This window comes from Triturus cristatus, chromosome 2_1, assembly GCF_964204655.1.
Source record: "Triturus cristatus chromosome 2_1, aTriCri1.1, whole genome shotgun sequence".
NCBI classification, from domain to species: Eukaryota; Metazoa; Chordata; class Amphibia; order Caudata; family Salamandridae; genus Triturus; species Triturus cristatus.
The window spans coordinates 32418010-32443585 of NC_140581.1; the positions used below are offsets into that span (position 1 = coordinate 32418010).

Genomic DNA, 25576 nt, shown 5'->3' on the forward strand with positions numbered 1-25576 from the left:
AAAGTGGGAAGTTCTAAGGTTGCACTTTGCTCACCAATGACATTACATTCGGTTTAACTATTAAATCAGATTCATGCATTGATTCTTTCGATACCAAACAGTACCAATCTTAGTAGTCCCTACTAGCCTTACGCCATCTAATGGCAAAATCGAGTTAGCAGTTTTAACCTGCCCTTGGAGTCTGCAGTGGTATATATTGGGGTGGTCCCAGTATTTTGAACATCAATAGTGTCAAGAGGTAAAAAAAATATACAGTGAGATTCACAAACACAAATCAAAGCATGAGTAACTTAATGTTCCAGTGTTGGTTAGTCACACTGGGACTCGTTAGAATTTTGTCAAATAGATATTGAAGAAAAAACATTTTTATATAAAAACATCAGCATTGCAGTGCCCGGGGTAGGGGGTTGGGAATGGGAAGGATGTGATTTTGGTGAGGTGGTGAGGTAGACAAAGTCAAGGTGGTGATAACATATCACAAACAAACGTTCAAGCATATATTATTTATATGCCAGAAAAAAACACATCAATTAGATATTCATCATAGTACATAGTCTCTGTACAGAATTGCCATGTAGCACAAAAATCCACAGTAAGCTGAGTACTGTTGAAGGGACTGGCATTTATGAAGTGTCGACGTTTCGACCCCTGTGTATATGTAGGTTCTTCCAGACCTTCCTCAGGACAAAAGGTGGGTGGTGAGGGGTGGCGGGGCACCGTGAATGAAGAAAGGGGGTAAGCCTCTCACTAGTCAATGGCGGATGGTCAATGGGCTCTGCGGCTTTCAATCAAATGAAGGGAAGAGTGAGATTACACTCGGATAAATGCTTTCAGGGTGGTCTAGATAAGTCAAGGATCCATTAAAACAAAAGGTACAACTCCCGTATCTTAAGGAAGTAGCAACATTCCCGATTGAATCAAGGGAATTTGGCAATCAAAAAATCGTTAAGGCGCTCATGTCCAACTCTATTATTTACATATGGCATACCTCACCCCTGCGCGTCTTTACAGCACCCGATTGCAACCCTCCCCGACCTGCACGCGATGCAATCACGCCCCTGCAGACTTCTACCACATGGTTTGGCATTGTCCTGTCCTGGCGGCATTCTAGGCAGGAGTGGAGCTGGAACTTACATTGACCCTGGGGTGGACAGTCCCACACGACCCGTTGAGCTTGCTCTTGGGTGTGGTCGATGGCCTAGATGGTTCCCGGGAAGATAAGCGCTTCCTTGGAACGGCAGTGGCGGTGGCAAAGCGAGATATTACGGCACTCTGGTCTCAGGCCAAGTCTCCTAGCATACGGAAATGGAAACGTGGGGTTGACAGGTGTGGGACTCAAGAGGAATCCCTCTTTGAAGTCCGGGGCTGTCCTGAACTTTTCACAAAGATTTGGGGAAAATGGTTCAATCTAATACCCTAAAGGGGTTGCATGTGTTTAGGCTTATTGTCAACCATGGACATCATTATACCTGAAGTCTGATTTACCAGGCCCTGTCTCCATTCGTGTGGCTGTATACAATCTCCATAATGTGCTTGATTTTGCTGCCTATGTTCAGTTTTGTTGTGTTTTAAGATTCAATAAACTTGATTATAAAAAAAAAAATACTTCATAGAACCTGGAGAAAGTTTGTAACGGCAACGTGGCTACAGCTGCATCATTTAAAATAGGGTCATTTTTCCAGATAAAAATATGTAAAAACAGCAAATGTGATAAATGGTTCTACCATTCCCGGATTTGAACTGTTGAATGTGGGAATGATGGCTTGAATAAAAAACCCTACGTTAAATATTAAAGTGTAAATCTATTATTAAAAACCAATACATGCACAAAATCACACTGATTATCACTGATTATGCTGCCCTGCACATCTGAGTTTTTTCGGGATGGGATCTCCGATTAACATCTGCTGCTCTGGGGGGATGGTCCACGTTAATCCTTGGGGCGTCCTTCCCTGCAATCTCTGGGATGTATTCTATTTGTTACCTTTTCCAGTTCTATAATTGCCAGGACAAGGTACTTAACTGCTTTACAGCTCAACTGTATGTCTTGGCCTAGCACACGGCCTGCGATCGCCTCATTAATTGTTCGTAGCCCCAATTTTAAACAAGCATTTGCAATGCAATAGGTCTCTCATTTTAGAAACTTGGACTTACTGGTATTGTAAATGACAATGTCTTTTATTATTGCAGGTTTTTTAAACACATAAATAAAAGGCCTCGTCATTTACAATGGCAGCTGCGGGACCGATGGGATTGCAAATGCTTGTTAGGCGACAGAAGTGAAGAGGCACTACTCTGTTCCGTTATCACACCGCACAGAACATTAACCACCATGTACCCAAGTCGGACCTTGCATACTGGATAAGGATGAGGAGCACCACAGTAGCAACGTACCACATGGAAAATAAACACTGCATAGTCCTTGCAGGGAAGTTACATATTCCGCCCTTGGAATGTTTTCATCCTGGGGGGGTTTGGCTCCATCCTACATCTCCAAATGTCCACTCCTGAAGAAGAGTTGAAAGTTGGACCTGACTGTAGTGCAGACTTTGTGTGACATCTGTCGACGCGTGAGCTTCTCCACACACACATGCACAGTGAATCACAAATGACTGGTTTAAAGTCCTGGTTTGTTGGCAGGGGGCACATCTCGTTTTTAATTTGAAACATACACAACCACCCACAATAACTGTCAAAAACATTCCTTTGGTTAAAGGCTTTTCAACGAACAGTCCTTTATTTCAACTTGGATAAAGTCCAAAACGAGAGTTGGAATGTATGCATTTAACGTTAGGAAAAAAAAGAATGCTAACAAGAACACTAAAGAGGAAGATAGATAAATAGTTTATTGCGCAATTATTTCAAATCATTGCACTCGAGCCATATTAAAAACAATATAAAGTGCTCACATTCCAATATTATAAAAGGGTGCTGCTTTTATAATATATAAGCCCGACCTGACCCTCTCCACGGGAGGGGGGGCTCTCTGAGGGGGCGAGGGAGGTGCCACTGCTGTTGTGTGTTTCTGCCAGGCTTAATCTGTACTTGTGCTGGCGGGTGGTGTCTTTGCTGGAAAACATCACACAAGGCCCCGCCCCGGGAATGGTTGGCATGCTGGCTGCGTCTGCTGATAGTGAGGGCGCCACTCTCTGGACAGACCCCCCAGCATTAAGTCTTAGGCAGGCCGGGAGGGGCTCGGCTTGAAGAGTGACCTCCTTTCAGTGTTTCTCTGAACACCATGGAGGGACGGAGACGTAGTGCACACTCTCACTCGAGCAAAGGGAAATTCCATTTTTGTGCTTAAAAAACATCGCAACATGGCGATGACTTGAACCATAACAGCCTTTACACTAAGGAGACAGAGCAAGGGTACAGAGAACATCGAACCACTGTGCATTATATACTCACACCATCCTAGTGCAGATAGTCATTGAATATTACCTAGACCCCCAAGGATAAATAACCACAACACAGGCTCAGTTGGTGGAACTGGCCCCGGGCACGTGCACCAGGCCCCTTTTATTATCAGGGTCACATGTCCAGTGACGCCTGTGTTGGATGGGTGTGGGAAAGGGGTGTAAGCCAGCCCTCGGGGGTGGCTGACACAGACAACAACTAGAACAGTGACCAGCAGGTCACTACAAAAGGGTCTGAAAATCGCCAGTTACTTTCTCTATCCTCCATAGTTTACACACGTTAGATATGACAAAATTATCTCAGTTAACTGTAGGTTTGCCTTCATAATCACATCAAAACAAGTGCATTTTACTGTGTGGTTGTGTGTGTGTGTGTGGTTGTTTGTATGTGGTTGTGGGTGTGTGTGTGTTTGTGTGTGTGTGTGGGTGTGTGTGTGTGGGTGTGTATGTGTGTGGGTGTGTCTGTGTGTTTGTGTGTGTGTGTGGGTGTGTGTGTGTGGGTGTGTATGTGTGTGGGTGTGTATGTGTGTTTGTGTGTGTGTGTGGGTGTGTGTGTGTGGGTGTGTATGTGTGTGGGTGTGTATGTGTGTGGGTGTGTATGTGTGTGGGTGTGTGTGGTTGTGTGTGTGTGGGTGTGTGGGTGTGGTTGTGTGTGGGGGGTTGTGTGTGTAGGGGTGTGGTTGTGTGTGTGTGTGGTTGTGTGTGGTTGTGTGTGATTGTAGTTATGTGTGTGTGGTTGTGTGTGTGTGTGTGATTGTGTGTGTGGTTGTGTGTGCGTGTGGTTGTGTGTGTGTAGTTGCAGGTGTGTGTGTGGTTGTGTGTGGTCGTGGTTGTGTGTGTGGTTGTGTGTGTGTGTGGCTGTGTGTGCTTGTGGTTGTGTGTGTGGTTGTGTGTGTGATTGTGGTTGTGTGTGTGGTTGTGTGTAGTTGTGGTTGTGTGTGTGGTTGTGTGTTATTGTGTGTATGGTTGTGTGTGTGTGTGGTTGTGTGTGTGTGGTTGTGTGTGTGGTTGTGGTTGTGTGTTTGGTTGTGTGGGTGTGTGTGTGGTTGTGGGTGTGTATGTGTGGTTGTGTGTGTGTGTGTGGGTGTGTGTGTGTGAGTGGTTGTGTGTGTGGTTGTGGTTGTGTGGGTGTGGTTGTGTGTGTGGTTGTGGGTGTGTGTGGTTGTGTGTGTAGTTGTGGTTGTGTGTGTAGTTGTGGTTGTGTGCGTGTGTTATTGTGTGTGTGTGGTTGTGTGTGTGTTGGTGTGTGTGGGTGTGTTTGTGGTTGTGTGTGGTTGTGTGTGTGTGTGTGTGGCTGTGGTTTTGTGTGAGGGGTTGTGGTTGTTTGTGGTTTTGTGGGTACTGGTCTGTCTACTTTCTCGAAAGCAGCACTGAAGTCTAGGTAGCATGCATAGAACCTAAAGCTTTCGTTACAATCTCTAGTTTACATTTCGTTTTTTTGTTTTATATTTTTAAATTGCGATTCAACATAGGAAAAAGTGGGGAGGAGCCAAGATGGCGACCGGAGCAGACGCTTGAGCGCCCGGCTCCGTCGGTCCGTGGCCTCGGACTACTATCCTGATGCCCATCCTCGCCGATTCTCGAGGTGCACCGTGTGCGAAGACGCGCTGACCGCGCTGCTGCTTTCCCGGAGTCTTAACCCGCCCGGATGCCCGAGTTCTGGGTGCTTTTGTCCGCGGCACTAAACCCTGCGCCCTTACGGCCTTTGCCTGCCTCCTGGAAGCTCCGCAGTTACCGGACCAGCTAGCGCTAACCTGAGCCCCGCGGTCCCGATCTCGCCTCGCACCATGGATCGTTGCCTGATGAGCCCGGGGAGAGACGGCCGGACACCTTCTGCACCCTGTGCCTGACGGGCTGGAGCTGTGGGGTGGGCCCCGGTGCGGTGGGTCTCCTGCCCCGCTCTGAGGACCGAGCTGTGGGGGGCTGCTGCCCCCTTTGCCTATTGCCTAGCCAGCGGCGAGGGGGACCGGCGAGAAGATAAGCGACTGTCGGCCTTTCCTGTTGCGGCGTAGACCTGAGGGGAATTGACCCCTTGCCACGACCCCCCCCCCTGGCCATTGCACCGTATAGCGGCAAAACATGGCGTTGAGTGCCTGCTCGCGGCTGGGGGGTGACACTCCGGTCTCGCCCGCTGCTCACTTCGCCCTCCCTCTTCCGGACACCAGCTCCACAGTGCCGTCCCGGATTGCTGCCGATGTTGGGGCCCGGCTTCCGCTGACATGCGGCTCCGTTCTGGCTGTCCTGCGGGACTTTCAACTACAGATGTGCGCTGGCCTGCAGGCGCTGAGTGAGAGGTTGGACCCCATACTGTCGGCGGCGGGCCGTGGGCGCACTGTTTGTCATCCACAGGGCGTGGGTCCTCCGGTGCTCTTGTCCTCTTGCGGGGAAGCAGCGGCGGTGTATGACTGTGCTACACTGGTGCCTTCATCTAGCGCTCCCGGCGCCCAGGGTCCACCGCTCTCCACCTCAACCGCGGATATTTTGTCCCCCTGGTCATGGCTGCCTGCTTTATTGTTCCCTGCCTCACCGCGTCCGCGAGGCTATCCTGCTGAGCGATACCTAACGGCTTCGAGGGACCATCCGCGGTGGCCCACTGCTGCCTTTTTGTGGAACTCCTGTACCTTACTTGCCAGGTTTGGATTTTATGTGGTGCAACGAGGGACCTCAATCGATGGTCGGCGGCCATTTCGTGATCCTACTTCACCATCCTCTCACAAGCGGCCATCTTGTCTTTGTCTGCTCGGGACACGGGGCCTTCACGCAGGAGCTGGTTTAATCCCAAGCCCGCGATCGGGCCAGGGCTAGACTGACTTCTATCGCTATGGTTTATGGACGGGCTGGCCTGGGACTGGGACTGTATGTATGTTTTGCGCGCACTCGTCGCGACTTGTATCCCTTGCTTAAACTGTGGTGCCATGGTATCTTTGCATGCCGTTTTTTGGCGTTGAGGGCTCTCAGTGTGTGGGGGCCATAACTGGCTGATGGTTCGGGGCGCTCTGGTGTCCAGTGGGCTCCTCCCCACCTTCTTTTTTGTTTTCTTCCCTCCTTTACTCTGTTCCTACTTTCTCTCTTCTCTATATTTCGGGTTCCTTGGGCGACAGGCACTATGCTGGGGGGGGGGTAGGCCGTAGCCTCCGCATTGGTGTAGGGTGGGGGGGTAATACTCTGTTCTCAATTAGTTCTATGGGCCTTTTTTCTTTTATGTCTCTGTGCTCTACTTTCTTCGATTCGGGGTCCGGGTGTGGGGTGGATCGAGTGGGGGCGGCTCTGGAGGGGTGCGTACTTGCTCATGTGACTATCCTGATATATCTCTGCACCGCCTCACTGATTGAGATTTTACTCCCATTGTTGTTCTTACTGATGTTGCTGCTCGCCCGTGTGGTGAAGCTATCTTGCGGACTCGAATCTACTTTGCTCTTATCCTTCATTGACTTTTTTTTTTTCTCTGATAAAATTATCAAAAAACTTAAAATTAACCTTCACCTCTCCTTCCCCGGGTTTCAAAGATATCTCCAGTATGTGACTCATATCCGGTTGTTAATCCTGACCGTTGATGCACGGGGGCTGTAATGTGGGTATCAGTGCTTTACTGTATCGTGGCCGGCCTGACGGTTGTAGGCCCGTATTTGTTCTTTTAAGATGCACGAATAAAGGTTTTTTTTAAAAAAAAAAAAAAAAAAAAAAAAAAAAAAACATAGGAAAAAGTTACAAAAATCAAGATATACTATAAACCAGCAAATAAATACATGTGCAGAACAAATTTCATCCCAATCAAAATCCATTATCGAACCGATCAGCCTCAAATAATTTATGCAATCCATTACTAATGGAATATCGAAAGAACGATCCACACTTTTTCACCTTCATAAGAGGTCTCAGCCTTAAATTGACCCCAGATGTTATCAAATGTGGTAACCCCTCCATACCGAAGGGCGTACAGCCACTCTCTATCTCTCAGGTGCTTCGTCGTCTCCACCCATTCACCTACGGAGAGGATCCACCTGGTTCTCCACCTCTGAAGCAATGAAGATCTGGCCACCATCCTTGGGACATACAGTAACTTCTGGAATCTGGAGGCTTATCGTACGGCAGGATCACAGCCTATTAGCTATGATTGAGGATTTTGGATTGAAAACGACCAGGAGAATGGAAAATAGCTGCGGTAAATACCCTTTTGGGGCATTAAATTGATTGCCCGAACCTTGTCCTAGGCTTCAGAGCCCTCCCGAAATCCAGTCTGGAACATTGACAACAGCCCCACCTCTGCCGCCCATTCGTCTGGATGAGAGAGCAGGATGTGTGCAAAGTCTTTGGGCTTGCCGTCGAGTAGGGCGATGGTGCTATAATATTTCGGGTCTTGTAGGATTCCATATTTATGCAGTGGATGTAAAATCCTAGCATCAGATGTAACCGACTGCAAACAATGGGCCAGCAGAATATTATGGTATATCCCCATATATGAGCAGAGCACAGGTCGGGGGGTACAGGCAGGTACGCGGTGTCCACCCATTCTTTTCACAGAGTGGATGCCGTCCCCCCTGCCAAGAAGTTGAGCCCCACAGAAATATGCTGAACATGTCCCGGTGTAGCTTTCAGACACCAGGACACGTTCAGCAGCGCCTGTACGTTGTCTGCTTTCCATTCCCAGTATCAACGTGCAGGCAGAAAGGGAGCTTTTTTTCACCTCCAGCTGGGCCGAAGTTAAGGGGCCATCAGGAATCCTTTTGTATGAATATCCTGACTGGAGGCGACCGATGGTTGGAGCCCTACCGACCGAATCGGAAGGTGTCGGCCGGATTTCTTTCCGACCGAGCCATTCTGATGGGCTCGGATGGAAAAGAATCCGACTCGGATTTCCGGATTGCGGACGGCAGGCTCGGAGAGCCCGTCCGCCGTCCGGAAATCCCTCAGTACTCCCCCGGCCGCCTCTTTGCGACCGAGGGAGTACAATAGCAGTTTTTCACTGCCTTTTCATGCCGGTCTTTCCGGCACGAAAAGACAGTCGGAAACTGTCTTTGGGGCCCTCAATGGGGCCCCCATGGTTGTGAGGCTGCCGAATGGCAGCCTGGGGGCACCTATGGTGCCCCTCTGTGGATCCCTGCACCCGGTGGCAGGCACCTTGGGGTGCCGGCCACAGGGTGCAGGGATGAACTGCACCCCTTTTTTTCGCACTGCAAGCATGCATTCCGCTTGGAATGCATGCTTGCATTGTGAAGTATACGAGGGTTCGGTTGCATCGTACTTGCAGGGCCGTAACAGACGACCACAGGTCGGTCGGTTACGGCTCCTGACCTATGTCGGACGGACCTGAGTCCGTCCGACATCGGAATCAGCCCCTCAAATGTAAATGTCACGGAGGGGTAACAACGGCACACAGCTTGTGATCTCTTCACAGGTTCTTAAGAGAGGCCGCTTTTGCCTTTGTTCTGTCCCTGTGTGTGCGCTGTATGAATGTCAGGTGTGTTGGTCTTTCCCAGTATTTGTCACAAATAACAATTTCAATTGCACTATTTTATTTCTTTTATAGCGCTACGCAACCCAGTGAAGGGCGTTGGAGCTCTTGACGTTACATACTCATTTTACATTGACAATTAATGATGTACATATGTAAATCAATGTAGAAGGTGAGTTACATGAGACAGGGTTACAAGGCGTAGGAGTCACGTGTCCTTCATAGCTCACTGTGCTATATTTCAAGGATTACAATTTATGAAGTGCAGGAAACAAAAGGATCTCTGTGTTAAAAGCAGGAGCCCACCTTACTATCGACATAAAATAATGACCTGTCATCTGCATGTTACGTGATGTGCTTTGCAGGAGACGCATTAACCTTGTACTACTTTGATTCGAATCTGGGACTTCACAAAAGACAGATCTCTCCAACAAATGCTTTAAACTCCAGAGTAATCTCACCATTGTTACTATTCCCTGAGACTTACTGGGCACCTTCACAGTGGATGCCTTGACCCAGTGAAATATTTTAAAACGTAGACTTTGCAATCAGTTAAGCAGAACAGATCTACGGCCATGCTTCTCCTTGTTGCCAATTTCCTTGTGGTAGGGCTAAAAAAAATTACATGTATTAGTTGAGGCCCTGATTTTGTGTTGGGATTGCGCCACATTTTTGGCAGAACCTCAACGGCAAATCTCATTTGTTCAATTTCATAATGCACTTAAATGTACTCATGATATACCTGATAATCATATGTGTGAGTTCCTAATATCTGATGTCACTTCTTAGGATGTCACTTCCAGTGAGGTCGCATGCAGTTTCACGCATCATGACATCATGCGCTGTGATGGCATGCGTCATGATTTCACTTGCATACTGTGCCCTGTGTATAAGGTATAAGTTGTGCAGAGTGATGCGTTTTACGTGGCCTACCCTTGCACAGAAACGTGTACTGCAGGATGGACATGGAGTACAAATGTCCTGCAGACCCCACTGTCTGACCGTGGGGCTGTGGTGCAATGCCTGGCTTTACTCTTAAATGGCATTTGTTGCAGAAGCAGAGCTGATACCATCATAGGCTCTTTGTAAATACAGCTCTTGGGCAGTTTTTTACTGTTCAATCTGCTGATTTCTAGGCTGCAGATTGTTAAATAACAGTGTCTTCTCTTGTTCCAGAGGATGTCAGAATGGGCTGGTCTACGTCTGGATAGTACCAGAGAAGGACTCCGTGGCCTCCCTCCCTTGGGAGATGCAACCTGCATCCAGCTCTAATAAGTCAGCAGAGGTATGAGCATCAACTCTCTCACAGTGGTCTGTTTTCTGATTTGATGTCACTCACTTCAGTTTCAGTGGGCTTGTCAGCTGCAGAAGGGTGGCGAATGGATGACCAGTTCGCATCTTTTGAGCAATGTCCATGTAGCAGCCTCAGTTCAGATGTAAGAATGAAGTAAACTCAAACCAATCTTTACTCACAACATTTCTCCTCAAAGTCAGTCCAGCCAAACCTGTTCCCTGTGGGGGTGTTCAGTAGTAAAGAGAAGACAAGCACAGTATTTCAGATACATGCCATCTTCCTCTCTCACTGGCTCCTCACTTGGACCCAGTTCACAAAGGTAAGGTTAGACCAAAAGTCTAACTTAGAACAAAGGTCTAACTGTACTGCTTTTCGGTATTCACAAAGGTAGGTTACTACTAGTAAAGTAAGACTTTGGGCCTAAATTACACTTTTGGTCTAACTTTACCTTTGTGAATCGGGCCCTTAAGTACTCAGTGACCTAATGTTTTCTTCCTCACTTTTTATAATTTGGAGGTAGTGTCCCTGGTTTGCTGCTCACTTTCCTATATGCTCGCCTGTGTCTCGTTGAACTTCCTTGCAGTAGGCAGTGTATGCTCACTTCGCAGGTCGGGTTGAACGGCTCCTATTGGAGCAGGGTCAAGACTGATTTGCAAGTGGCTGGGCCTAGTCTGAGGTGGCATCGTGGAAAAATGAACGATGGGTTGGAATGCTACCCAAAGAGATTGCCGGTGGTTGGACTTATTGCAAGCGACCTCCCTTCTCATTTTGGGTGATCTATGCTCACTTTGTCAGATCTCCTCCAGTTTTGAGTGACTTTTGGAGGCGTGTGTGACATGTGTTCGAATATCTTGGTATAAACAACAACTAAATTACACAACTATCATCCCATTGAATGTAGATGTTCTATCTATTATTAACTGTAATAGGGTGATTTTTTGCAAACAATATTCACAATGAGATGTTTGAGTTGGACCATATTTGTGTTACTGTATTGTGGTACCACACCATGTAGTCAGTATGCTAACCTCACAGCAACTGAGCCTGCCTTGTGAAGCTCCATTCTTGTGGCTTGTGGTCCAGGCTGGTGTTTTTATGTAGAAGAACGTCCCTACAGATAGTCATTGTCCAGATTGAGTCTGCCCTTGCCTGTTTTCTTTCCAGGATTGGTTTCCCGGTTAAGATTGGACCATAAGGAAGTGTATGGTAAGCCAGTGCACGCCCTCTGCGCACAAGTAGTGCTTCTCAAAGGTGCGGTGCCCTACTGGTAACTGATGAAGAAGGAATGGACACATGAGGCTTTCAGGAGGACACTTGGGGTCAAGGATTGATATGCTTATGTCTTTGTCCTTCTTACATGTAGTTTTTCATATTCTGTGGAATGGTCAATAGGTAGCACTATTCCCACAAATCGTGAATGGTTTGAACTTAATGAATAAGTGCATTTTCTAACAAATGTTTTCAGCCATAGGTCATTGCAGTGCAATTGCACAATTGGAAGCAGCATACCATACAATTGCAATTCTCTTAGCGTTACCGGGCAGATCCAATATATATTCCACGTTCGCCCATTATTCTAAGCCAGTGGTTCTCAATCCTTTGACTCTTGGGGACCCACAACTAATCATAAGTGGAACCCGCCCCCCTCCCTCCCCGAATCATTATTGGAATTCGGGGACCCCACTGAGTCATGACTGCTAGCTGAGGGCCCTAACCTAAGCACTGTCGTTGATTTGAACCACAAAACAAAACACACAAAAATACAGAAAACAACATGCAAACAAATACACAAATGATGACACGTTTTATTGAATTCGCAAACACATATAAAAAAAATATGCATTTTAATTTTAATATGAAGGTTGCAGCTTTTCTGAATTCCATCGAGGCCACCTATCGTCCATACTATATTCTGTGTGATGCGCCTGCACTGCTCCCACAAATCAATCCAAGGATGCTTATTTAATTTTTAGCCTCCAATTTCAAATTCCTTCACATTTCCAGTGCACTTAAAAATGTTCAATTGTCCATTTTGCTTCTTTATTTATATACACTTTATTAATCCTTTAATATTATTTCATTTTCAAAGTAGTCGCGGAGCCCCGGAGGAGTCTTTGCGGTCCCCCTCCGGTCCCAAAGCACAGGTTGGGAACCACTGTCCTAAGCTTTCTAGGTATGTTCCAGCCTCTAGCATGTGGATAACAGCCTCAACAGCCGCCTCACATTCTACACACCCACGCGCCAGCTCTGATCAGCCAATCTCACTCTCTCCACCATCCCACGTATCCGCAGAGCCACCGCCGGAGGAAGATCCTTCTCCTACCTGGCGGCCATGACATGGAACTCCCTCCCCACCCACCTACGGCTGACCCAGGACCATCTCTCCTTCAGGAAACAACTCAGGGCCTGGCTGTTCGAGCAGTAGTGACTCCCCCTCCCCCCAGCACCTTGAGACCCTTACGGGTGAGTAGCGCGCTCTACAAATGTGATGATTGATTGATTGATAAGTTCTGGGAGTTTCCTCATCCTTTTCCTGAAGGAGGTTAAGGGACATACCTTGGTGGCCTCATATTTCTTCTGCTAGATGTTCATCAGTTGGACACATGTTAATTCCGAGTTCCTCCGCTGGCAGCCATTCAGTTGTATCCTTCCTCGATAATCTAACCATGGGAACAGTGGCCGGATCCACTGCATCGTTAGTCGTTGCTTTGCTAGCAACTGTGTTAATGCTGCAAATGTACACTTGGTCCTTCTCCTAGGTTTTGAGTGTAGCCCTAATATGCATTGCCCAGGGAGGGAGTCACTATTGGGCGGGACACCCTCTTCAGGGCGAAGACCACATGAGGCAGTAATGATTCACCACAGGACACTGCCACAACATATGAAGGAGGTCTACCAACCACAACAGCCCCATGGACATTCTCCTCTGCTAACAGGATATCTTTTCTATCATATTATTGGTGTAACATAGGCCCTATGCAATATCTTGAACGGAGTCAGGCGAAACCTTGCATGGCTGGATATGTTCCTGTGGTATGTCGGTATTCTGGACCATTCAGCATCTGTGTATGGTGTGGCCTTGTTCTCTTCCCATTTTGTTCTTATCTTCAAGGCACCTAGTGCTCCATAAATAGTTGAAAAAAAGTCACCTCCCATCCGGTTGTGAGGTTGGTCAAAGCGACCATAGTCACAGATTCCAAGGGCGCCCCAAAAAATCCCTCCCAAATATTTCTTGTGGCAGCTGTCACCTTGCCAAATGCTAGAGACTGTCCCACGTCAACCTGAAGCCTACGCCTCGCCTTATCAAAAGTAACGAAGAGGACCCCGTCATATGACTCGTCAGATCATGACACCCCCTTGATATCCAGCCCATTACTTACACCCCACTTCTAATCCCATTGAAACATTGACATCCCCATATCTCAGCCTCTTCCATGAAAGTTACTTCCTTTACTTCTCTTTTACACCCTCTTACCCAGTAATGCTATCAGAAGCAGAAGCTGTGGACCTGTTTTAGTATTACGCTTGCATTATATGGTTCCGCCCCAGATAACATTCCTGCTTATAATGTTCTTACCCAGTTAAGGGAGTCTTCTAGCCAAGATGGGAGGTGCAGCAGCTCAGCCACTCTAGTAATTACCTTATTCTAAGCATGCTACAATGTGAGACACATGGTTTGTAATCTGGGTGTAATACCAGGTAAATTACACTAACATATTGGAGTAATTTCTTTATAAAAATGGATTCTACTACTCCCGGAGAGAGGCTTTTACTCGCCTGCTGGTTCATATATAATCCCCTGTGGAACAACAATACATTCTTTCAGTTTAAGTGCATGGTTTAGGGATGTTTTCTATTACTTTCCAGTTCTCTTTGAATACAGCTCAATGAAGCTACCTCATTGAGAAACTAGTCCAGGCAGGAGGAAATGCTTCCCAAGGAAAAAGGGAAGTTCAAGAGGAAAACGCACTACAACAACCATGCTAGGCGCCTCTTTTGGTACCTACAACCATGATGGGCACCTCTCCAGGCACCTACAACCATCCTGGGCACCTCTCTTGGCACCTACAACCCTGCTTGGCACCTCCCTTGATGCCTACAACCATGCTGGGCATCTCTCTTGGCACCTGCAACCATGATGGGCACCTTTCCTGGCACCTACCACCATCATGGGCACCTCTCTTCAATCAATCAATCAGTCAATCAGGGGTTTATAAAGCGCGCTACTCACCCGTGAGGGTCTCAAGGCGCTAGGAGGGAGAGGGGGGCGCAGCTCCAGTCAATCGAAGAGCCATGTCTTGAGGTTCTTCCTGAAGGTGTACAGGGGAAGGGGAGAGTCTGATGTTCACTGGGAGCTCATTCCAGGTCTTGGCTGCTATGTAGGAGAAGGCTCTTCCGTCTGCTCTGTTTCTGCGGATACGGGGAGTTTCTGCCAGGGCGAGGTCGGTGGAGCAGAAGTTCCTTTTGGTTATGTGGAAGGAGACGCTCTTGTTGAGGTACTTGGGTCCGATGTTGTGGAGGGATTTGTAGGTGTGGGTGAGAAGTTTGAAGGTCACTCTTCTTGACGGGGGAGCCAGTGAAGGTCTCGTAGGTGTTGGGTCATGTGTTCATGCCGTGGGGTCCCGATGATGAGTCTGGCCGTGCTGTTCTGTATGGTCTGGAGCTTGTGTAGAAGAGTTCTGTTGATTCCAGCATAGAGGGTGTTGTTGTAGTCCAGTCTGCCGGTTATGAGTGCGTGGTTGATGGTCCATCTGCAATTGGGGGGTATCCATTTGAAGGTCTTGCGGAGGACGTGAAGGCAGTTGAAACTGGTGGAGGCGACGGGGTGGATCTGGCGAGTCATGGTGAGGGAGGAGTCGAGGATGATGCCGAGGTTCCGTGCGTGGTGTGTAGGAGTGGGTGGACTCCCGGGGGCGGAGGGCCACCAGGTGTTGTCCCAGGCGGAGGTGGAGCATCCAAGGAGGAGGACCTCCGTCTTCTCCAAGTAGAGTTTTAGGCAGCTATATTTCATCCAGGCTGCGGCGTCCTTTATTCCTTCCTTGAAGCAGAGTCTGGTGTCATCGGGGTTCTTCACGAGGAAGAGAATGAGATGGGTATCGTCGGCGTAAGATACTATGCTGACTGAGCCCATGCTGTCTGACGATGGCGGCGAGGGGGGCCATGTAGATGTTGAAAAGCGTGGGGCGGAGCGATGATCCCTGGGGTACTCCGCAGTTGATCTCGGTGGGGTTGGAGAGAAACGGAGGGAGTCTGATCCTCTGGGTTCTGCCGGAGAGAAAGGATTGGATCCAGTTGAGGGCAGTTCCTCGTATCCAAGCGTTGTGAAGTCTGGCTGAGAGAGTGCGGTGTGAGACCGTGTCGAAGGCTGCGGAGAGGTCTAGATGGATGAGGGCCGCTGTGTGTCCCTGGTCGAGTAGCATGTGGATGTCATCAGTGGCGGCGAGCAGGGCGGTCTCGGTGCTGTGGTTGCTGCGGAATCCGGACTGGGAGGAATCTAGGATGGAGTTCTCTTCGATGAAAGCGATCAGTTGGACGTTTACGAATCTCTCGGTGACTCTGGCGGCAAAAGGGAGGAGGGAGATGGGCTGGTAGTTTTTCAGGTTCGTCGGGTTGCCCGAGGGTTTCTTGAGGAGGGGTTTAACTTCCGCCCGCTTCCAGTCATCTGGGAAGGTGCAGGATTTGAAGGAGGCGTTGATGGTCCGTCCTATTTTGGGTGCGATGGCGGCCGCGGATCTGTGGTAGATGTGCGGTGGGCAGGGGATCGTGGAGGCTCCTGAGTGGGTGTTCTTCATGGTCATGGTGATGTGTTCAAAGGTGGTGGGATTCCAGGTCCTGATGGTCGGCTTGTCGTCGGCAGTGGGGAGGGGGGTGGTGTCAGGCATATGTTCGCTGAAGTTGTTGTAGAGGGTCTTGATTTTCAGGTGAAAGTAAGAGCTGAGCTTGTTGCAGAGTTCCTAGGAACGTGTGACATCCATGGCTTCACTGGGAGGTTTGGCGAGGTGCTGTATGACGTTGAAAAGTTCTTTGGCGTTGGTCGCGTTGGTGTGGATTTTGTTCTTGATGAAGGCCCGCTTGGTGTCTCTTATGCAGTGGTGGTATTTCTTCAGGGCGTTCCTGTGGTTGTTCAGGGCTTCCGTGGTTTTTAGGTTTCGGCAAGTTTTCTTGTATCGTCTGCAAGAGCGCCTGGCATCTTTTAGTTCTGTAGTGAACCAGGCAGCCTTCGGGGGCGCAGTTTGGCAGGGTGGCAGAGGGGTGCGAGCTTGTCTTCGCAGCGAGAGATCCAGTGGTGAAGTTCTTTGGCTGCGGAGTTGGCGTTGGTCCAGGCGCAGGGGGGGGTCTAGAAGGAGGGTGGTGTTGAGGTGTTCCTCAGTGATCTTGCTCCAGTTCCTCCGTGGCAGGCACAGGGTAGGCTTGGGAGCGGTGGTGGTGTTGAAGGTGAAGTGTAGGCAGTGGTGGTCCGTCCAGAGGGGCTGGGTGGTGTGGCTGAAGTGGACATTCGTCCCTCCTGCGAAGATGGGGTCAAGGGTGTGTCCTGCTCTGTGAGTGGGAGTGTTGACGAGCTGCTTCAATCTGAGGTTGGAGAGGTTGTCGAGGAGGGTGGTGGAGTTGCTGAGATTGTCAAGGTGGAAGTTCAGGTCTCCGAGTAGAATGTAGTCCATAGAAGTGTGGTGCGACAAGCTCGGCTATGGTTGTTGCGGACCGGTGCGAGGTCTCGAGATCCCGGGGGTCTGTAGGCGAGGTTACCGCGTAACGTGGTCCTGGGCTGGTCTGGATCTGGAGGTGGAGGTGTTGCAGTGAGGGTGGCTTGTGCTGGAGAGTCGTAGGGAGGTCTTGTGGGCAATGGCGAGTCCTCCTCCTGGGCAGTGTGGGTGCTCCTTTCTCTGGATCTTGTAACCGTCGGGGATGGTGGTGGCGATGTCGAGTCCGGAGGTGGCATTGATCCAGGTGTCCCTGAAGAAGGCGACGTCGGACGAGAAGGTGTCGATCAGGTCCCAGATTTCTACGGCGTGTCTGTTTAGGGAATGAACATTGAGGAGGATGCATGTCAGGGCTTCGGTGGCGTATGCGTCCGGTGGGCCTTCGGCGGGCGAGGGGGCATAGTCGTTGGTGAAGGATCATTGGCATTGTCTACAGAACTATCCATGGGTGGTGTTCGGCGACGGTCTTTGGCAGTCTGTGTGTCTTCCGGGGTTGAGTGCGTGGAGTCATATCGGTGGGGCTTGGAGACCCATGGTTCCTGGCACTGGCTGCGGTCGGGTCGCGAACAGTCGCAGACGGGCTTGCCTTAGGCGTGCCCGCTGCACACATCCGCTGCACGACCACTCGGCGGCCGCCATTAAAAAGGGGAGGGGGCACCTACAACCCTGCTTGCCAACTCTCTTGGTGCCTACAACCATGCTGGGCACCTCTATTGGCACCTACAGCCATGCTGGGCACCTATTTTGGCACCTTGGTCTTTCAATAAAGTTGCTTGTGAAAATACAAATGCCACACAAGAGGTTTATGGTGCAATATTATATAACTGCATCACCAGCAAAGCTTCCGAAAGTAAGAGAAATGTGGAATGTGAAGCCAGTGCCTGCATGGATGTCAATTCATAAAAATGCTAAGGTTAGCAGAAGTGACATGACATGCCCTTAGACCTCAATGACATCATAGGAAGTGTCATCATGCTAACAACCCTTAATCCCAGGAAGTGATGCCACTTGACCTTGATCATGATGACATCACCAAAGCTTAGAACAAATCTAACAGAAATTAATAAAGTTACATGACAGGGAGATGCACAAAATAAATAGATTTAGAAAAACATTTGGAGCCAAGTCCACCTGTAGTAATTCATCAGAACTATGACTTATGTTATAGGTTTGAGGAACTCCATATCATTATTTTGATTTACAATAACTTTCAAAGAACTGTCCCACACACACACGATGCACAGAGGTGAAGGTTTTCTTCAAACACATCATTTTTCATCTATTCAAAATAATGAAATGTGGAAGCAAGATTAAATAGATACGCATATTTTTTTTTCATTTTATGATGTGTTCTAATGAGTGCGCTTTGCACTTCTGAACTTGTTTGTTTTAGAGACCTGAAAGTGTAATGACTCAGTCCGAGCTTCAGAAAATACACAGGGCTCATAAGGAGACTGTTTACCTTATTTACTTATTTTAGGTCGAGCCTAGCGGCAGTGCGCATCCAATGATCGCTCTGCGAGGCATGCTGTAGTACGGTATGCTGTGGAAGCCTCGCCCACTCTCCTCTCATATTTTTCATTGGCTGGTGGCAATGTCCTTGTTAAATGCTGGCTTCCGATTCATTATGAGGCTTGTTAGTCCCTCCTTGTTACCGCCTTGTCTTCATTTGTTACCGCCCATAAGGACTGGTCCTTTTACTTGGCACGTTACACGGATTGCTTTATCTAGTGAGTGAGCACTATTTTTGTTATTGACACTAACGGGGACAATGGTGGCTGCTTTATTTTGTTGTATTTGCATGCTGAGCGCGGCGCCCGCTACAGAGACACAGCGCTCTGGAGAACTGTAATCTCAGTGCTGTGGCCCTGACAGAATCCAGATTGAGGGGAGTCGAGGAGATTGTGGTCTTGAATGTATGATCACAGTTAAGAAGCGATGCAACTTTCAGTCACCTTGTCTAGGAGAGGCAGGGTGGACACTGGGCCTAAGTTGTTAAAAGTCATCAGTGTCCAGCAATTCTTTTTTAGAAGAGGAGAAAATAGACCCGTCTTTTTAGAAAGTCTTGGGCCAAGACCTGATCCAATGATGAGTTAACCAGGGTTTTCAAAATGGGGAGAATCAGGCTGGCTAGGCATTTAATGATGGAGCCTGGAATAGCATCGCACCTTTTGAAGAGGTTGTAGAAAATCTTCCTAAGAGATTGGGGAGAAAGACGACTGTTGCTTAAGTGCCTTGAAAGGTAGTACCTCTTCGATTATGTAGTTGCCTTTGGAAGGAAGGGAGATTTTAATGTCTTTGATTTTTTGTGTCAAAGAACTCTGCAAAATTATTGTAAATGATCTCTGATGCCTTAAATGGGGGGTGGGAGGGAGAGTTGTTGACTTGATTAATTACCTCAAATCGTTTTTTATTGTCTATTCTTGGCCGTACCGAGGAGGGATCTGATATGTAATTCCTTGGCTATAGAGATGTGGCCTTTCTACAATTGTCTTACAGAATTAAGGGGCATATTACCAAGGACGGGGTTAAAAATTATCACCGGTTTAGCGGCAGAAAACTGCTGCTAAAGCGGCGATAATGGGCTTGATAATATACCCTTGAGAATTCCAATAGAAGTCCATGTTCTGGTGTGAACCTGGGCTTCTATTGGAATTCTCCAGGGCATATTATCAAGCCCATTATCGCCGCTTTAGCGGCAGTTTTCTGCCGCTAAACAGGCGATAATTTTAACGTCGTCCATGATAATATGCCCCTAAGTTTTGTTACATTTAATAGTGAGGGCAGTTTTTCTCCAATTATCTGATATTTTTCCTTTCTTCATAGAGGGCTTTGGAGAACCAGGGGCAAGAGGTTTTGGGTCTTCTGCATTTGCTCTTGATGGTTGTGAATTCCTCGATCAGGGAGTCCATGCACGAGTTGAAATTCTCTTTGGCCTTTTTTATATCAAGTTGTGGCACTACCATGGTGAGGTTTGATATGGCCAGGTTGGCCATGGTTTCTGTGGTCGAATTTACTGGTATCTCTGAACTAGACTTTTTCTTTTTCCGGTTGACCAAGGGTTTTCTTGTTTGAGAAAGGCATTATGAAGGGAATCTGTTGGTGATCCAACCAATCAGCCGGGGTGGGGGTCTCTGGTCAAAAGGAGAGGTGATCTGGAGAGGATCAGGTCAAGAGTGACGTCTTTGCACTGTGTTGGTTTCTGGCAGTGCTGTAGGAGGTCATTTTCTTCTAGAAAAAATTTGCAAAGTGGTCCTGTGGTTTATTTCCTTTGGAACCCCAATTGAGGTTGAAGTCACAGAGAAAGATAATGTTGTCAGAGCTGATTAATTGTGCTGTGAAGAATTTCATAAACTCTTCGATAAATGTGTTTGTTTGACTGGGACGGCGGCAGATCACATTCAACCTGAGGGTAGAGAAGCACATGAGATGAATTCCAAATGAATTCAAAGGAGGACGGGGTTTGAAAATTGAGTCTACTTTCTCAGGAGGACTCAGTATAACAATTCAATCTACATTCTATATAAAATAAAAATTGCAGCTATAGGCAGTACACTAGTACTTCTGAGAGATCTTAGGTCTTGTGGGCATGGAGCAGGATTTGAACTGTCACTTTATTCAGTTTGTATTTGCTTGTCTTCAGCCTAATAACTATTCCCTTCACATCTTCAAATGTGAAGTGCGAAATGAGCATTTTTAAGGTGTTTGCTTTCAGGCAAACGTGGTGTGGCCAGTTTTAGTCAACAGAGGGTTAGCACAAAGTGGCCAATTCACAGCTGATGTACCTTAAAGATGTGCATTAAATACGCAATTTTGAGATATAGAGGTCTATTAGGATGGTGAACAGATGGCCGCCGGGCCAGCGGCGGACATCCGTTCGCGATCGCAACCCGGAAAACCACCGGTCACATTAGCATGGTGGTGATGACCGCAGCGGTGAGAAATTCCGCCCGCCCTTTTCCGCCGGTAGCAGTCCACACGCATGCCTGGTGGACGGAGCTGGACTGCTAAAATGGGGCCGGTGCAGGGCCAGGCTCCGCTGGCATGATTATGATGCCGGCGGTAGCCAGCCTTTCCGCTGCGGTGGAACCACCATGTAAAGGCATGCGGAGTTTGTCTCCGGGGGTCCATTGCTGGCCCCCAATGTGTTGGGGGGGTGCACTGTGCAGTGCTTGCCACACAGTGCAGGGATATGCAGGACATGCTCCTTTTGACATCGCGGCGATCCTGCTGGCAGCAGCAACCGCCGCAATGTTAAAGGCAGCGATCGTACCGCCGCGGTCGGATTTTGACTGAGGAGCATACTAATTGGACCGGCGGTTATGCCACGGTCCTGGCGGGCGGTCATTTCCCACTACCATGGCGGTCGGGGTGATTTTCTGACCACTATCCTAATAGACCCCATAGTATTTGGGCCCTAGAGTGGCCCTCCTGTGAAATCTTAAGGAGTAATTATCTGTATCATCAGATCTGTATCTTAGGTGCACCGTTGTGGTGTCCTGGAGAGTTCTCTAGAATTCACCTTTCACTAATGTTAGCAGCTGGGTACAATATGGTTCACACACAGGAATTCAGAACTTATAAACGTTTATTTAAGTCAAATTTACATTGAATAAAGAGGTTATTTTCCTGACCATAAAGCTGTCAAGGCAACTGTCCTGGTCAAAAATCAGTGTAACTTCTGACCACATGCAGATTCTTTAAGCTGCTCCAAAACCAACAGATTGTGGTGTCTCTGGTTTCTTTCCTGACTTTGGGTTTTGCCATTTTTTACACGTGACCTATGGGACATCACAGGGGTGGGCCCTTCCACGAATGTCTTACAGAATATAGACGGACAGAAAATCGAAGTACAAAAATATTGATACAAAAATATCGAAGTCCAAAATATCGAAGTCCAATCTACATAATGGTAAGTAAAACAATATCGAAAAAAAATATTGTTGTCAAAAATATTGATGTTAAAATGTTTTAATAATAATGTAAAATTAAGTAAATAATACATATAATTAAAAGAAATATAGTTAAAAATATTAAAACATATTTAAAAATAATAACTAATACATATAATTGTAAAATAAATTAAACATATACATATAAATTAATACTCCAATACTTACTCCACATAGTGCAACAGTAGGGAAAGCGTTGGATAGCGTAGGGGTTAAAATTACTATTCCCACTCCAGAGAGTGCAACAGTTAGGAAAGTGTTGGATAGCGGAGGGGTAACAATAACTATTCCCACTCCAGTGAGTGCAACAGTAGGGAAAGCGTTGGATGGCGTAGGGGTAAAAATTACTATTCCCACTCCAGAGAGTGCAACAGTAGGGAAAGCGTTGGATAGCGTAGGGGTAAAAATGACTATTCCGACTCCAGTGAGTGCAACAGTAGGGAAAGCGTTGGATGGCGTAGGGGTAAAAATTACTATTCCCACTCCAGAGAGTGCAACAGTAGGGAAAGCGTTGGATAGCGTAGGGGTAAAAATTACTATTCACACTCCAGAGAGTGCAACAGTAGGGAAAGCGCTGGATAGCGTAGGGGTAAAAATTACTATTCCGACTCCAGTGAGTGCAACAGTAGGGAAAGCATTGGATAGCGTTGGTGTTAAAAATGACATACTTATAAATCAAATAAATATTGTAATAAAATAATGATTTAGAAAAAAATGAACAATAAATAAAATAAAAACTACAACTATATCAAAATGAATAATTACTTTAATAATATTAAATACTTCCCACCCTATTCCCCAATAAACACACAACTCACTCCATGTTGGAAGGCGGACCCCGAGGAGTCGGCGAGACCACCAAAGGGGGGCCCTCCCACTGTACGAAGTAGCCGAGCGCTGCCGAGAAGTCTCCTGAGAGATCCTTCTCCTATCCCGTACTAGCACAGTAACACCACCACACCGGACTCAAGGAGGTTGTCTCAAGACAAGCAATTCTTTATCAGCAATAAAAAGGTTACGAGGTCAATATTTACACGAAGGGATCGAGGGATCCACCAAAAGTCTCAATGTCTCTTTGGAAGGGTAGGGGTAGCGGGACAGTCTTTGGCAGGAGTGCGGTACGAGGGTACCTGGGGCCCAGTTCTTATCCTCAAGCTGGAGGACCTCCGGATCTCGGAGGGGTCGAGCCGCGACGGCGTCAGCAGGGCTCTGGCGTACAGTTCGGGGAGAGCCGCGATCCCATCAGCAGGGCTCTCAAGATGGTTTCTGCTCAGCTCGAGCCGCGACGTCGTCAGCAGGGCTCCGAGGGAGGTTTCAGCGAGGTTGGGCCGCGACAGCGTCAGCAGGGCTCCGATGTTCCAGGTGGCTTCAAAGTGTTCACAAGAAGGAGCCGCGACGCAGTCAGCAGGGCTCGTGATGGTTCCGACAAGAGTTCTTCTCCGTAGGGTCAGCCGCGATTCAATCAGCAGGGCTCTCGACTCCGGGATACAACTGCCGATCTGTGGCGGGGTTGCCCCAGATATAGGTCTGGAGCCCTTTGATGTCCGGACCCAGGCACCCGGTGGGGGCGGAGAGGCCGGGTGGAGGTGCCAGACGCCCAGCAGGAGAGGCGCCAGGCCCAAGGGAGCTGCAGGGCGATCACACCTCGAGAGGGGAGTACAGTTGGGGGTCCCATCGATACTGTCCTCCGCCGGGGGCGATGAATGGTTCCTGCGGCACCCCCTGGCCAGTTCGTGGTGCCTCGATGTCGGGGCTTCGCTGGGGTCGAGGCCGGGTTTAGCGGGGTCGCGCTGGCTGGTGCACAGAGTCACGTGGGTGCCAACAAGATGGCGGAGCCACGAGGGGTATGCGACCTCGTGCAGCTCAGGATGAGGGGCCTCGGTGCAGTTCAGAAGGGTGGCCCGTGAAGGCCGGGGCGGGGAACGGGCACAATCCACGGGGGTACGGACCATGCCACGAGGCCGGGTCCAACAGGCGTCCCCCCCAGCCGAAGGCATGGAGAGTCACCCATCTCCTTGGGGATTCTCCTCGTCAAGGCGGAAGAAGCGGGACAGGCCGTCGGCGTTGGCGTGGTCGTTGCCGGGCCGGTGTTCAACGTCAAAGTCCATCCCTTGTAGCGAGATGGACCACCGCAGCAGCTTGGGGTTCTCGCCCCGCATTTGCATTAACCACCGCAGGGGCCGGTGGTCGGTCTGGACCCGGAAGTGGGTACCGAAGAGGTAGGGCCGGAGTTTCTTAAGGGCCCACACCACAGCGAAGGCCTCACGCTCGATGGTGCTCCATCGTTGCTCCCGGGGCAGTAGCCGTCGGCTGATGAAGGCCACTGGTCGGTCGAGCCCCTTTTCATCGGCCTGGGACAGGACGGCCCCGATCCCATACTCGGAGGCGTCCGTCTGCACCACGAACTCCTTATTGTAGTCAGGGGCCTGTAGCACTGGGGCAGTACACATTGCGGTCTTTAGGGTGTCGAAGGCTGCTTGGCAGCGGGGTGTCCAGTGCACCTTCTTGGGCTACTTTTTGGACGTTAGCTCTGTGAGGGGGCCAACAATGCTCCCATAGTCCCGGATAAACCGCCGGTAGTATCCGGTGAGACCCAGGAAGGCCCGGACAGCGGTCTGGGTAGTGGGGGGTTCCCAGGCCTGGATGGCATCTATTTTCGGTTGGAGAGGGGCCACCTGCCCGCTCCCCACTTGATGGCCCAGGTAGGTCACGGATCCGTGGCCGATCTGGCATTTGCTGGCCTTGATTGTGAGCCCGGCCCGCTGGAGGGCGGCCAGGACGGCTTTAATGTGAAGAAGGTGCTCTGCCCAGTGGTTGCTGTACACGGCAATGTCATCTAGGTAGGCCGCGCTGAAGGCCTCAAGCCCGGCCAAAACCTTGTTCACCAGTCTTTGAAAAGTGGCCGGGGCGTTCTTCATTCCGAAGGGCATCACCCGAAAGTGGTAATGCCCATCCGGGGTCGAAAAGGCGGATCTTTCTTGGGCGCCGGGGGTGAGCTGGATCTGCCAGTACCCGGCGGTGAGGTCCAGCGTGCTCAAGTAGCGAGCGGCCCCTAAGCGGTCGATGAGTTCGTCGGCCCTGGGTATAGGGTGGGCATCCGTCTTGGTCACTGCATTCAGGGCTCAGTAGTCCACGCAGAATCGCAACTCCGGGGGGTGGCCGGGAGCTGCGGCCTTTGGCACCAGGACGACAGGGCTGGCCCACGGGCTGTCGGAGGGTTCGATGACCCCCAGGGCCAGCATCTTCGTTACTTCGGCCTGGATGCATGCCCGCACTCGGTCGGGTACCCGGTAGGCTCTGTGTCACACGGGGGGGCTCTCACCGGTGTCGATGTTGTGGACGCACCAGTGGGTCACCCCCGGGGTGAGGGAGAAGAGGGCTGCGTAGTCCTGCAGCAGTTGCTGGCAGTCGTTGCGCTGTTCCGGAGTCAGGGAAGAGGCGAGTTGGACACCCTCGATTGTTCCATCATGGACGTTGGACTGCAAGAGGTCGGGCAGGGGCTCGGAGTCGTCCTCGCCCCCCTCGTCGGTCGCCAGTAGCAGGCTCAGTTCGGTCCGGGCAAAGTGGGGTTTTAGCCTGTTAGCATGTAGGACCCGGAGGGGGTTCCGGGGGGACTCCAGGTCGACCAGGTAGGTGACGGAACTTTTCTTCTCCACTACCTTGAAGGGCCCGGTCCACTTGTCCTGGAGGGCGCCGGGTTCAACCGGGGCCATGACCCATACCTTCTGACCTGGCTCGAATTCTATGGTAGAGGAGTTCCGATC

At 49.3% G+C, this 25576-nt stretch overlaps 1 protein-coding gene across 7 annotated transcripts in view; it reads left to right on the forward strand.

Annotated features, from left to right (window-relative positions):
• LOC146863653 (putative E3 ubiquitin-protein ligase HERC1) overlaps positions 1-25576 on the forward strand; it is a 1482062-nt gene that overhangs the window by 1145136 nt on the left and 311350 nt on the right. For all 7 annotated transcript variants that reach the window (XM_085627737.1, XM_085627739.1, XM_085627735.1 and 4 more), the window contains one exon: positions 10045-10153. In XM_085627737.1, coding sequence (XP_085483863.1) covers positions 10045-10153 — 109 coding nt within the window. The remainder of the gene's footprint in view (positions 1-10044; positions 10154-25576) is intronic.